The sequence below is a fragment of the Dryobates pubescens genome, chromosome 17 (assembly GCF_014839835.1).
Source record: "Dryobates pubescens isolate bDryPub1 chromosome 17, bDryPub1.pri, whole genome shotgun sequence".
NCBI classification, from domain to species: domain Eukaryota; kingdom Metazoa; phylum Chordata; class Aves; order Piciformes; family Picidae; genus Dryobates; species Dryobates pubescens.
Window position 1 is genome coordinate 7883959 of NC_071628.1, and position 15007 is coordinate 7898965.

At 42.5% G+C, this 15007-nt stretch overlaps 1 protein-coding gene across 8 annotated transcripts in view; it reads right to left on the reverse strand.

Annotated features, from left to right (window-relative positions):
- MEGF11 (multiple EGF like domains 11) overlaps nt 1-15007 on the reverse strand; it is a 298911-nt gene that overhangs the window by 26108 nt on the left and 257796 nt on the right. For all 8 annotated transcript variants that reach the window (XM_054169250.1, XM_009903880.2, XM_054169251.1 and 5 more), the window contains 5 exons: nt 12369-12497; nt 9935-10063; nt 9083-9211; nt 6035-6163; nt 5648-5881 (listed from right to left, as the gene is read on the reverse strand). In XM_054169250.1, coding sequence (XP_054025225.1) covers nt 5648-5881; nt 6035-6163; nt 9083-9211; nt 9935-10063; nt 12369-12497 — 750 coding nt within the window. The remainder of the gene's footprint in view (nt 1-5647; nt 5882-6034; nt 6164-9082; nt 9212-9934; nt 10064-12368; nt 12498-15007) is intronic.

The following is a 15007-nucleotide window of genomic DNA, read 5'->3' on the forward strand; positions in this document are numbered from 1 at the left end:
GCATATCTGACCTAGCATATATTTGCTGCTGAAACATGCAGAGCAGTTCTGGAGGTCAGCTCTACTTTGTTGTATGCAGAGCCTTTTAGTTCTAGCTATTTTCTGAGGTTGTTGCTAAGAAAGTATCTCAGATCAGGATGTGATTGCAGAACTAAAGCTTTTGTGTTTAACTTCTTCCAGCTAGCCACTGCCCAGCACAGCAGCCAGGACTTTCTCATCTCTCCTAACTCTGTGATATTTGCAGTAGAATTAAACAAGAAATAGATATCTCTTGGGGTCTGCAAATGAGAACTGGGGCTGGAACCCAAACACAATCATCAGTGTGTGCCCATCACAAACACAGCTGCTCACATACAGCCTTCAACCTGCCAAATGAGGGACTGGTGGCTCACCGGGAAGCAGAGCTCATCCACCCTGCCATCTCACTTAAATATAGACACTTGAACCCACTGCTTTCTACTTTGTAGGTGGGTGTTGAATGGCTGACTCACACCAGCTCTCAGCTCTGCCTTTCCCCATCCTTTATCTCTCATGCCCTGGCTCAGCAGCAGGCAAGAAGGACCAGCTGAAGCAGAAGAGACTCAGTCCACTGCCTTTGCAGTGAGATAAGAGGGCACATACCAACGGTTACTGCGAGCTAGCCAACACATTACAAGATCACACCCAGCTTATCTGCCTGTAGCTTGTTCTGTGCACCCGATGAGCTGAAAAAAAAGTCTTCCAGACTGCCTTACTACGCAGCACAGTGCTGAATTAATGGCCCTGAGCTTGTACACAAGTCTGCAGCACCAAAAATCTTTTCTTCCTTCATTGCATGCAGCTCCATATAGTCAGAATTACTCCTTCTACACAGTTCCATTTGGTCGATACTTAACTACCCACCCAGGCTGATTTACCTTGAGAGCACAGTCCATTTTCTACACATTTATTCATGAAGCTCCTATAACTGCTGGCTGGAAATACATCAAATTCAAATCAAAAGCTATCCTAGTTTAAAAAAAACCCAACACAACAACAAAACACAAAGCCCCAACACACCACAGACCCACAGCCTATAAGAATCCCTCTCTTCCCAAAGAGGAGAGTTTTATTCTGCTCTAACAGTAAGGAAAGATTTAAATGCCTAAAAGAAAGGGAATGGGTTAAATTTAAACACAACAAATAGACCTCAAAGGCTTTGTTAATGTTGACATGGGGAGATCAGTCCTGTGAAGGGATCCCTGATGGCAGAGTCCTGCCAGAAGCCCCTCAAGCCTGAGGCTGCACTCCAATGGAAGAGCCATGAGGTCTTGATGAAGGTCAGAGTGCTCTGTCACTCAAAAGCCTGAGCTTCTGCTCCCAGTCAGGGCTGTGGGGTGATGCAAAGAGCACTGGTTCCAACCCTGCAGCAGCAGCAGGACAGTGTAGTGTGGAAACTGGGCACAAAGCCAGCTGTGGAAACAGGGAATCAGCAAGCACTCTGCAGTAAATACAAACGCAGATAGCTCAAGCTGCACAATGGAATGCCTTTCTCTTTCTTGTGGGGATCTTTTCCACCCAAACAGTCAGTGGGGTGGCTAAAGATTCCAAGCAGGAAGGTTCACTCTGCCACCTCCTACCACACATCATCTGCAGATCATTTCTGTAAACATCTTGTCTAGGCTGCAGGTTCCACAGCGCTCTATTTGTAGTGAGCTTTGCTTAGGTTTGGGCTTTCAGCATTGGATTCACCCATAAGAAAGCTTATAAGGCTTTGATCTCAAGCATCACTTCAGCCCATAACCAAGACTGTGAAAGTCCTGATAAGAAATAGCTGCTGCTTTCTAGCCCTACCAAATAGTTTTCCCTCTGTCCCCATCTCTCTGAATTAAATGACCTGCACTTTAAAATCTCTTTTTTTTTGGATGCAGCATAGTGCCCTCATGCTGGGGAGCACCACTTTGGTTTCTGGCTAATTTGGGAAAGTCTGCTCTCAAATCCATGTGCTGTGGTTAAGCTCTCCCAGCAAGGGTGGGTTTTTTTCCCAGTTGGTGCTGGGCAGAGTTGTGTGTTTTGCTGCCACATCCTTCATCCACAAATATTAGACTCTAAGGGCTGCCCAGGGGAGTTCCCCTTCTTTATAATCTCTTTCACACATATGCAGGGATTATCAGCATCAGAAAAGCTGAAACATAAGGACTAAAAACATCCTCCAAAAAGAAATTAATGTGCTGGAAGAAATTGCTGCCTCTAGGAGTATGTGGGACTCTATTCAGAGAAGAAACAACAGCAGCACTATGCTAACAAGCGTAAACAAGCAAAGCAACAACGGTGGTGATTCAGGTACCCCATCATGTTATGACACATGTAGGGCTAGATACTGCACTCATGGTTTAGGAAGAATTCCTGCTGAAGTCCCTGGGTTTACATGGGATTACATTAATTGGACAAGTACATCTGCATAGTATGCTGCCCCAAAACCACATACAAAACTCCAGGTGAAGGCTGAAATCCCTGTTACCTCTATGTCATACTGCTACCGTCCTTCAGTGTCCACTGCCACACACAAGTGCAGACCTCCATTCATATACACACATGTTGTTCTTGCCTTCCAGCCATGCTGTGAGTCCCTATTACTTATCTGTGCTCTTGTCTCAGCATCCACCCATTTTCTGCTGGGGAAGGTGCACATCAGCACCTTTTGCTGTCTTTATGCTCTATGGATGCAAAAGGCTGAAAACAGCATTTATAAGGCCAAAGCTGAGGAAGTGACTGATGGGGAGAAAGTTTCAGTAGGAGAATGTACTGGAGGACAGTCAGAATTTGGCAGGGAGCCTTCAGAAGCCCTGGGCTAGAATTTGTAAGTGCCCTTCTAAAACCCAAAGACCAAAACTTGAAACAATGCTGATACCTGCAGACAATTTATAATGAGGTGAAGATGGAGCAGTGTGATTTCTAAGTTCAGACTTCTTCTGCAAGCTCAGATAGCAGGGGGAGGCAGAAAGAAAACTGTTCTTGCAACCTTCAGAAAGATAGAGCTGACCCCACTCAGCTGCAGCTTCCTGAATGATAAAATGCACATTGCTAAAAGGCATGCACAAAGAAAGAAGGAAAGAAGAGAGAAAAGATCCAGTCTCTGCATCCCCATCACTGACTGAGATGAATGGGAAGAAAACATTAACCCAATTTCCTTCTGGAGAAGCCCAGGGAGGTGGTTGGATCCTGATCCCTGGAGATGTTTAAAGGATGCAGAGATGTGGTACTGAGGGGCATGGCTTAGCACCAGATTTCACAGAGTTAGTGAATGATTAGACTCAATGACCTTAAAGGTCTTTTCCAACCAAAAGGATTCTATGCAACAGCACTGACCTGATGTTGGGGATCACAAGGACAAACCAAGCTGACACAGAGCAGTGATGCCATGAGGGCAAGAAATAAATTCACTGTCTCATTGCCCAAGGACCAGAAGAGATCCCAGGTTCAGTGCAGCTGAAGAATGTGATCCCTCAGATATTTATGATGTATCTGTGAATTCAGACATTCCCAAAAGATTTGCCTTCCTCCAGTACTGATGCATGCAGCATCAGGAGCTGCAGGATAGGCAGCTGCACCTGAAAGGAATGTGAGGTACATTGCACAGGTTGATGCAATGCCCACAAAGACAGAATCTGCAAGGACAGCCATGGGCTTTCAATGTCTTCAAGCACAATGGCTTTCTCCCTGTTGCTGAAGAGGAAACTCATCTGTCTATGTTAACTTCAAAGGAAGAAAGTGTCCTTTCTCAGCATTAGCCTTTTGTGTGCTCCTTGCAGACTGAGATACCATCAGGTCAGTTGGGAAGTCTCCATTTGTGGTACAATATGGAGAAAAAAAAACACCAAGGGATTTTTTTATTATTTTTTTGTGTGTTCCCTTGTCTGAAAGGAGAAACTTAATTACTCCAGTCAGCAGCTCTCAACCTCTCCTTAGCTTGAAATCTCTAAGTTGTGCCTCTTAAGCACGCTGGGGTACACATACATTAACTAGAAAAGCACAGAAATAAATGAGGTGTAGCAGGCTTTGTAAATGAATGGATAAACTGCCAATATGGAAGAAATGGATTGCTGGGCAGCTCAGAACATTTTTCCATGCCAGTGGCTGTGATCTGCTCTCTTGGACCTCAGAGCCTTATGGCTGCTGAGATGTGCCACAGTTGTCTTTTGCATGTTCATGATCTGGCTCTCCAAATGATGTTGAAATGACAAATTTCAGGCCAAATCGTGTTGACAACCAGCCAAGGATTAGATGAGCCCTCTCTGGCAACACTTTCATACATTTTTTTACCCAAATGGGCAGCTTAGGCAAGAGCCCACAAAGCTAAAATTCAAAAATAAGAGGCAACAGGAGGAGGTTGAAGGCTGATTCCGCCCCCCTCCACCCCCCCCCATCTTGTAGCTATCAGAAAAGGAATGCTCTACTGGAGAACTGAGTGGTCTAAATACAAGCTTACTCAATGCTGTTCAGCAGAGAGCCTCCAGTATGAGATATACCATTACAGGAAACCATGTTCCTGGTATGAGGACTGTAGTCACGCTGCCATCAGAGAAGCTCCTCAAGCCTGAGGCTGCTAGGCAGCTAGGCAGTTATATCATTGGATTGGAGGGAGAGGCTCCTTACCAGGCGCATCCTGGCAAGGAAGTCCAGAACGAATTTTCCAGCCAGAGCACAGAGGCCAAGTCAGAGGCAGCAACAAGTGGCTGGGTCTCGTGCATTTAGACTAGAAAGCAGATAAAAAAATCCAGGCAATGCAGGAGTGGGAAAGCAAAGCTGCTATGACAACTTCTCACTGTTTCAGGAGCTTGTATCTACTGGGACTCACATTTTCAACTATTTAAAGGGAAATGAAAAAGAAAAGTGCAGTCAGAGGGCAGCAAACCCTGAGGAGAACCCCACTAGAGACAGATCAAAGGAAACAAGAAGTAAAACAAACTACTGTCTGGTGTCCTATCTGATATTGGCCAGAGAGCAACAAGAAAGAATGACAATGTTAAAAAAATGAGAGCACAGCCTCCAAAGTTTAGCCAATCTGTCAAGAAAAGCTGTCCTCCATAGCAGTAGCACAAGACAGAAAGAAGCAAGAAAAGTGATCTCAATACAACTTTTTTTTTGATCCTAGAGAACTTTCCTTTCCCTCCCTCCTCCTTTCATCAGCCTCTGTGAAGAAATTCACACCAGCCCTCTAGACAACAGGGACTAGTCTGCACAGAGAACAAGTGACAACACATAGGAAGCCTCAAATCACAAACTGCAACGTAGACTAGAAGAAAACCTTATGACTGACCCAGTCAATCCCACTCCCCAAGCCAAAAAACTCTTCTGAAGGTGTCACAAAGGGAAAACTTCTCTGTGCTGCAACAGGAATGCAGCTGGTTTACAAAAGTGGAGTTGATGTATTCCATGCAGCATATTTCTTGCCTAGGTATAGCTTGTGTCAAGTAAACTTTCATCTATAAAGCAATTAAAATCAGTTCTAAGTCGTATTTGCTTTCCTGTCCTTGTTGAGTGTTAAAAGATCACGGTATTCAGGGGAAGAACTGAAGCATCATTATTTTTGAGGCTCAATAACACATGTTATACATCACAGAAGCTGCTATTTCCCCAACACACAGGAATATGAGTCTGTATTTGATTAACATAAAAAGACCCTTACCAGAAAGTGAGTAATCTGTATTAGTCATCCTCATGGCTGGAGTATAAGATACACTTGGCATGTCATGGCCTTTCTCCTTCTGTTTCCGTCGATACCACACAAACAGTGCCAGCAAGACCATAATAATTAGAAGGAGAATAATAATTCCAATGATAGCTCCCACTGAGTGCCTCTCTGATCCAAGAGCAGGGCTAATTTTAGTATAGGGGTTTAATTCTTCCATCATAAGAGCCGCTGTTAAAAGTAATTCATAACACACTGTGAATTGAATCGTGCATTTCATTTTTGAAACACTACTTTCTTCTTTTTTTTTAAGCAAGTACATCATTGGAGGGGGAGAGAGACAGAGAGGGAGATAAATATTTCACAGGCAGAATTTCACTGTACCTTGATCACATCGGATTCCTTTGAAGCCGGCACTGCAGTAGCAAGTACCTGTGACATGGTCACACGTAGCATTATTCATGCATTCACAGAGTTGTTTGCAACCATAACCAAATGTTCCTGGTGAGCACTCTGGGAAGTCAAAGAAAAAGATTGGAAAGAATTCTACCTTCTTTTTTTTTTTTTTCAGGAATGAGTGAAACCCTTGCCATGGAAAATCCAGTAGAAAACACTCCCTGATTTCAGAGTCTCCGGGATAACCTTCTAGTGTTAGATGATTATTACGTTACAGCAGGAGATAAATGTATTTCATGTACACTGTGAAGTATTACTTATTAAGCTGTAAGGAAAAGTCACACAAGACTTCACAAGGGTGAAGCCAATAATACATACAGAGGATTTAAATTCTTGATATACATCACAAGTGTACAGAATGTAACAGGGCAAGAGCTCAGGAGCTGCAGACAGCATCTTGAAAGAGCACACCACTCTCCTCCAACTCTGTATGTTTATTTTCATAGGGGTAGTAGCAAAGAAAAGTTCCATGTCTCCTTATGTGAGCACAATAGGCTTTTACCAAACAAATCCTGCATGCTTTCATACTTATCTCTACTAGTGTTCAAAGATTAATACAATATTTTAGGTAGAATTACAGAGCTGAGCATCTGAATGGTTTGATTTGCTCTGCTGCTGTATTAGGACGGTTAATACAGAGGGGATTTCTATCCTGTCTTTGTATGGCTATCAAAGAGAAAATGACTGAATGTCCAGCTGAGAAATTTATTCACCCAATTACCATGATGGGCTATTACAATAAATCTGTAGGCAGCTTACTGTATTTCTTGAGGAACTGTTCAATAATAAATCGAAACAACCAACTTCTGTCACATCCTACTTACTCTGCTGGTGAGAAAGCTACGGTTCTTTAGATTATATATTGTTTGGTTTAAGTTGTTACTACTGTGCCACAGCAAATGCTTTGCACAGCGTGAGGATATCTCCCCAGTATCAGTCTCAAAGAACTCCTAATAGCCCGAATTTAATATTAAATAATGAACAGCAGCCAGTGTTTGTGTAATGATTTGCAGTGTGTATTAATGCTTTAGCTCTTTCTTTCATCTTCAGGTCCCCAAACAAGGGATAAAATAAAGTTATTACAATTAATGACCATTCTGTTATTAGCCTGTAACCTGCTTAAAATGAATCAGGTCTAAGTTTTCAGGCTGCTCCACAAAAGTGACGCCTGCATTAAGACATTTTATCTGCAATGTGGTGTGACTGACAAGTCAGCAGAATTGTGAGAAGAAATGAGTCTTAATGAAGAGATGCATTTAGACTGAATAGTAGAAAAACAAATAAATAAATACACTTGTAGTTTGGATAGAAAAGAAAGCCTCAGGCTTTGTACAGAGGTCAAATGAAAAATGTAGCTCTTTGTATAAAATCTGCTAGGAAGCAGTTCCACTCCAGAACTTTTTACTTTCCTACTTTATTTCTGGTTGCACTTAGGGGTGTACAAAAACTTGCAGCAAGTCGGTCCCTTATAGAGTTTCAGTGATACCATATGGAATCCCACACCAGCATGCACATTTGGTCCTGACATACATGCTTGCCTGACTGCACGCATGTGCCCAAAAATCCCAGATGTTCATGAAGTTAGCTACAAGTACTTCCATAAAGATACATGTAGTAAGCTAGAGTTGAAAAGCTTCCACTGGCAAGTCTAGCAGGAATGTTACTGTACTGCCTCAATAACAAGGAAAGGCTGGAAACCCTGTGGAATTAATGCTTTGGTAAGGTGAGATGAATTTCACCCTGCATTTAGAATCCAAGTAAGTGTGTGAGAATTTTCTTTTGATTTACTATACTGGACAAACAAGTAATTATTCAGCTACAGCACATACAGTTTCTGTTACTCTCATTCTTTGTTCTTCAAAGAAGCCATTTGGCACAGCATGCTAAATATGCCAGCAAGACATTGACAACAATTACAGTAAGATACGCCAGTACCCTTGCAAGGTAATTGAAGCTCATTGTTAAACACTTGCTCACCACTCAAGTTAAATACAAATCCTTCCAAAACCAGCCAGTTATTTTTTTCCTCTTGATCTGCTTTCATTGTAAAGATGAATCTTTATTTAGTCCCCATCTATAGCATAACAACTTATGCAAGAAAGACCCAATATAACTTCAAAGGCAGACAACAGAAAGGACTTCTTGCTTTAAACCTTTCTGTTGGATCATGCAGTCCCACACCTCCGCTAAAGCAGGGTCACTTAGATCAGTTTGCCCAGGATTGCAATGTCCAGGCTTGGAATCTCTCCTGAGAAGACGACTCTACAACCTCTTTGGGCATCCTGCTCTAGAGCCCCAGCATCCTCACAACAAAGGTTTTTCCTCAGGTTACTATGGAACCTTCTGGGTTCCAGTTTATGCCTGTTTCCCCTTGTTCTGTCACTGGGCACCACTGAAGAGAGTCTCGACCCATCCTCTTGTCCCCCACCTTTTATTTATTGATGAGCACTGAGAAGATCTGTTTGCAGGCTACTCTTCTCCAGGCTCAACAGCCCCAAATTTCTCACCTTTTCCTCCTTACAGAGATGCTCCAGGCCCCTCAGCAACTTCACAGCCCCTCTTGGATTCTCTCCAGTAGTTCCCTGCTGCTCTTGAACTGGGGAGCCCAGAACTGAACCCAGTACTCCAGCAGTGGCCTCACTAGGGCAGAGTAGAGGAGAGGAAGAACCTCCCTTGACCTGCTGGCTCCACTCTTCTTAATACACCCAAGGCAGCACTGACTTGTTTATATTACACTTAACATTAGGCTGGGAACAGAAAGGCCTGATCTGCAGAGCACTCACTATATTTCTTTATGCTTAAACAGACTGCCCAGCTTTCCACAGATGCCTTCTTCTCCCTATGGATTATATAAGCTGCCTGGGGTTACTGTCGTGCTGACATCAAGACCTCATTTAAGATCCCATTTCTGCAAAGCCTTCTGAAATACAGTCTCTCCCCAGGGTAAGAGGAAAATAAAGTCATGCTGCCACTTACTTTGCTCACATTGTTTTCCTGTAAATCCAGTCCTGCACGTGCACTGGCCGGTGATGTGGTCACAGTCTGCTCCATTCTGACACTGACAAACATTGGCACAGTTTTTTCCATAAAAAGCAGCTGGGCAACCTTTCAGGAATCAGAATAAGGAAAGGCTAAGAAAAAAAAAACTTTAGCACAAACCCAGATGTGCTATCAGCAAATAAACAAGATATGTAGGCCTATAAATCCATGGATTTTTTTCAGCCCCTGTATATTCAATAACGTTTATTTGATCTAAAATGCAGCGATACTACAACAGCCAATTTTCCTGAAGTGCTTGCTCCCATCCTGCAGAATTGCCTTTTAAGTGTTTCAAAAGAACAAAAACTTGACCCATCCATACAAACCACATTTTCCAGAAGTGAAAGAAGATGGCTAAACAGAAACTCTCTAAAAGGCCAGAGATCAATCCATTACTTGCAGGTGAAAAAGCCTTCTTAAAAGGCTCGCCAGAATTTGATTTCCTCCTTTATACAGTGCTGGTAATTTTCACTAGTAGGATGAGAAATCTCCAACACTTTTCCTAAACCAGACCACATTCACTGGGGCTTTAACAAGACAGGGACACGGACTGTACAAATTCTTGCCATGAATCAATAATTTCAACGTTTGGTCTCTCCTTTATCGACCTGCAAAGGCACAGAAAACCTTGCAAAGCTTCAGGACTATTTTCCTCGGGGAAATGTGAAGTTAGCACAAGGAAGAAGCAGGTGGTTTTGCAGGGAAGACTGCAATACTTGGAAGAGACACGAGGTAGCAGCACATACTTTGACAGACGCCCTGGCACGACATTGCTTCTATAAAGCTTACGCTGAGTGCAGTAGAGCCCCGTCCAACCATGAGTACATCTACATTCTCCGTCGTAAGGGCTGCACATGGCTCCGTTGTGGCAGTTGCATGAATGAAAACAATCAGGGCCCCAAAAACCAGTGGGACAAGCTGTGAAAACAAAAAAGATTTGTCAGCTGACAAAAAGGAAGAGCAACAGCATCAGTGCTGTGGAGGAGCAATAATATAGGAGAGCCTGTGAGACACCAGCAAAGGCAGAACTTCACATTGCAGGGCTTGGCATGGCTGCAGTGATGACTGCTTCTTCCAAGCTTTGCAAAGCCAGGTGCCAACCTGCAACCTCACCCACGCTGTCCTGCCCTGGCACAAGGGATTTATTCCTTGCGTTGATCAGGTGGCAGGCTCAGGTCTTAGCTGCATGTGAGCACCGAGAACCACAGAAAGATTGGCCCTCAACATGACATGAAGCGCTGTAGCCACTCTCCCTGCCTTACCAGCGTCACCTGGGAAGAGAATTTGGACAGGGTTTTAAGACATGGAGGTAATTTAATTTTCTTTTTGATATTCTGGAATTCTTGCATGATAAAGCACAGCTCTTTGTGGCTCACTTGTCCTCTGCAACCAACTGCTAAAATCACCACATTCATTTGAAGCAGAGTGCTACTCAAATGATGTCAAAAATGTAAACGAAACTTTTTGCAGCCCGAATTTCCATCCACAAGACTCAGATGGCTTTTGTTGATGGGCCCAATATTAAATTAAAATCTCCAGGTCTATTTTATATTTCTACAAGTACAATATTAATACTTTTCCCAAAGTTATTTTAAGCCTCCCTCCAAAACTGAATGCAGCAAGTTACAGTTATTAGTGCCAGCCTAAAAGATCCAAAGTGATGATAACCTTTCAATATAACAACTATATTTTTGCTTTAAAAAGCACTTTCCACGGCTTCCTATTAAAGACATGAATTAATAAGGCATAGTTCCCAGGAAACCTGAAAGTACAGAAACGGTACCTATTTCCATGCATGCCATTGGCTCCCAAGCTGAGGATAAATGCAAGTTTCTGGCATATGACAGACATCTCTGGAGCCAGCATGAATAGCAAAAAAACCCACCCTGCCATGACGTAAATCAAACGAAAGGTCACTGAACTCACACAACGTAAAGCTGAACAGGATTTGGCCTGTGTGTGCTATAAGCAACCAGAAATACTTCTACAATGCCTTTGTAAGCCAGAGCTGCAGGGGCTGTTAGTGTCTCCAGAACGGGCTCTGGAGTTTGAGCTAAAATTATCTCCTTTGCAGCTCTGTCTCTCGGTCATTCCAGGTGAACTGGTGCAGAGGGAGGGCTGACTGAAATAGCCTGGTACCGGACTCGGGTACACACGGCCAGGTGCCAACAGGAGCCTGGGGAGAGGCCAGGATCATGTTGAGAGATTTACACCTTCTTTTCAAGAAGGTTACTGAAGAAACAGTCAGTTTCCTGCTTTGTTCATCCAAGACAGAGTAGCTATGGTCAGGTCCTTCTGCCTGCTAAACTGGAAAGAATTGCTGCGGAACTGGCCTGCATCACTCTGTAAGAAAAACCCCATCTTTTTTCAAGGTTAACAGAAACTAACAGTCACTTCCCAATTACATGGCTAAATATAATGAGGAATCTGTGGAGCCTTCTATCTTTTTTCTTTTATTTTCTCCCCTCCCCCCCCTTTTTGAGTGACAGCAATATTCTGCCTGTGGAAGATACACAATAAAAGCAAAATTACAGCCGTCTGTTTCTATCCAATTCCTAGTTTATCACTTGAAGTTTAATATATTTTACTCTGGAATGCTGTCTAATATGCTAGTTGTATCCTGAATATGAAGTAACATTTCTGAATGATAGGACATTGCTTCCCTCTGTGATCTATCTTCAATTAAGGGATGCTCTCAGGAAATGACACTTTGGGATCAGCAAATGCCAATCTTCTACCTGGGCAATTTTCAAGAAGAAATCCTCCATCCCTCCAAGCTCACACTGACTTTTACAATTAAATTACATTTAATAGAAATATTTCAGCTGCCTAATTTCTCAGTTCTGGGGGCTTGGTACATGAAAACATTTACTGGTGAATAATTTCTAATGCAGTGGTGGAAAGAAAATGATTTCAAAAAATAAATAAAAGGGAATCTGTCTAGACATTAAAAGGGAGCATGTAGCTTTCTTTTTTGATAAGAGCTTGTGACCTCCCTTTCCTGTAATAGAAGCTAGTAACAGCTCCTGCAAATTCCAAGTGCAGAAACTAATTCAAGCCAAAGCAAACTTCGATTAATTAAAAGAAACAAGCTCTAAAGAGACTAAAGCACTGCCTGCTCTAATACTTCAGGGATCTCCCCAGAATCTGTCTTTAACTTTCAGAAAAGTCTAAACAGGGAAAATATGTTAAAGTGGAGGTGGAAAAAGATGACTTTGCTTACTCTGAGAGCAGTCTATGCCTATCCAGCCTGGAAAACACTGGCAGGATCCATCGATGGGATTGCAAGTCCCGTTCTCAGTGCACTGACAGACCTCGGCGCAGTTCTTCCCATATTTTCCACTGGGACAGACTGTGAAAATACAAGGCAGTTAACTGAAGGCTCTTCATAATGACCATGAGGAAGTCATAGGACTTAACACTGAGCAGTTAGAGATAAAAGTAATTAGAAGATTTTTCTTTGCCGAAAATCTTTAGGAAAAGCAGAAAGTGTTGAGTTCCATTTACGTTTGCTCACATCCCAGGCATAAAAACAAGAGGAAAAAGTCATCTCAAAATGTGTCTTTCTGCTGGAAAATGACTCTAATGTAGTTAGAAGATTATAATTATTGAAGGGCATTATGGAAGGATGAAAAGAGGAAAGAAAACAGAGAAAATGGGCTATTGGGAGATGAAGAGAACAGTAAAGTTGAGAAGAATTCAGAGCAGCAGCAAACACAAATGGCTAGAAGGGATTGATCTGGGGACTTGGCCAAGGGGGTCCCTTGGAACAAACCTTTAAAGAGGGTTCTGTGCTGGCTCAGAGGATTAAAACCTCAACAATAAGAACAACAAAAGTAGGAAAGTAACATTTTGGACTAAATACCAGCCTAGTGAGGAACTCTAAAAAAGCTGAGGAGTAATGAGGACTTTAACTTACAATTCTGCCACTAGAACCTAACTCCCTGGTATTATACTAGTACCTAATGATAGCAATAATGGACCAAAAGCTGGTATGATGGCCCAACCTGCTAGCCTTGAGTATCTGCCCTGATCCTTTCTGGATCAAATACATTAGGCTATGCACAGAGCAGCTTTCAGCAATGTTGGTGGGAGGCAGCCTTCCAGCATCTCCCAGATTCAAACTGTGTAAGTGGAATCAGAAGCAAGACTACCACTTCTGTAGGTATTTCTGCTGTGTAAGTCTGGTGGAGGGCTACTCCCACAAATAAAGCATGTATCCAATTGCTGAAATGTCATGCTTGTCTTTTGGCATCTGTCCACCTATTCGTCTCCACTAGCCCTTGCTGTAGAAAGTGTTCAATTACGGTGCAAATGTGGCTTCCAAGGATTATTTTTTATGCTGAGGCTGGTGAAACACCATCCCAGGTTTCCCAGAGGGGTGGTAGATGCCCCATTCATGGAAACATTCCAGGTCAGGTTGTCTGGGGCTATGGGCAACCTGCTTTAGTTGCAGATGTCCCTATGGGGCATCTATGACTATGGGGGAACTGGACTAGTTGGCCTCTAAAGGTCCTTTCTGACCCAAACCATTCTATGATTCTCTATATGTTTGACCAAGAGCTGTCAAACAGATGTGCATCCCAATAAATTTAGCATCTCTTCCTCTTTGTCCACCCAGCTCACTTCTGCAGTTGGAAGAAAAGAAACTAAATCCTTTTTTGAGTCATCTTATAACAGCCTAAAGACAGTGACATAAAACTAATAGACATGTAGATCTTCAACCTCCCACCAAATTATTGGAAATCTTTAATGCTAAAGTTGATGGAAAGCTCTGCTCAGTAACCAACGAAATGTTTAATTTCTGTGCTCCTATTGGCTGTGTTCCCTGACAAAAACACATGCATTTTCAAAACAAGATAAAACATATAGTCCATCTTTGCAAAGGGTGTAACAAATGCAACTGGACTTGGACCCTGGTAAATAATAGTGATGTCAAAAAAGTGATTAAGGCACTTCCCTAAGTTATGCAATTGTTTTACCACTTCAGCCTCTCTCACTTTCTCACATGTAATCTCTGCAGGTGACCTCAATCTATCCTGACTGTGAATCAGGCACAGATTGAAATCCTGAGCTGTGATTCATTTGCTGCTATACAATATGCCATACTTCACTCTTACTATGGAGAAACCTAATAATGTGCATACTATTGTTTTCTGCATATGCTTCTATATATTATGGACTTCTCTGCAGGAGTGGATAAAGTTGATTTTGGTTTTCAAATCATGTGCTAAACAGAATTGTTCTCTAACTGAAAAGAGATAAAACCAAACATGATAAACAGACAATGAAAAGGACAATACACAGACATAAGGAGAGAGAGGGAAAGAAAAAAAACCTCATATCACAGAGCAACAACTAAAATGATCTGTCAGCCTAGGTTCTCATAGATGCTGTACCATTATTCAGATCCAATGCGCTATATAGAGCAGCTCAATGCAATACTTTTATTGCATCTTTAAGATGAAGATAGATACCACCACTGGAAAGCTGGAGTTTTCATATGTACAAAAACCAGTTGTCCAAAGACTTACTTCAAGTAGAAGGTGCAACATGGAATACGGATGAATTGGGAAAGATTTGTGATCCCAGCACTGATGCTGACAAAGGCAACAGGTCATACCGTATACAGTGGGAGCTAGCAGATGGGTTCCTGAGGTGTGAGCACCTCTTGTCTCTGTGAAATAGTGTGATGCCCTCCAGAATGTCAACACAGAAGGATTACAAAATCCATCCAGCCAAAATGGTTGTTCTCACTCAGTTAAGTAACCTGGCTGCAGACTGGCAGAGCGGCGCTCCTGTGAAGATGTGCGATCCAAACACAAGCCCTCTTTCAAATGTCTCAAACGTTTTTAAACAAAG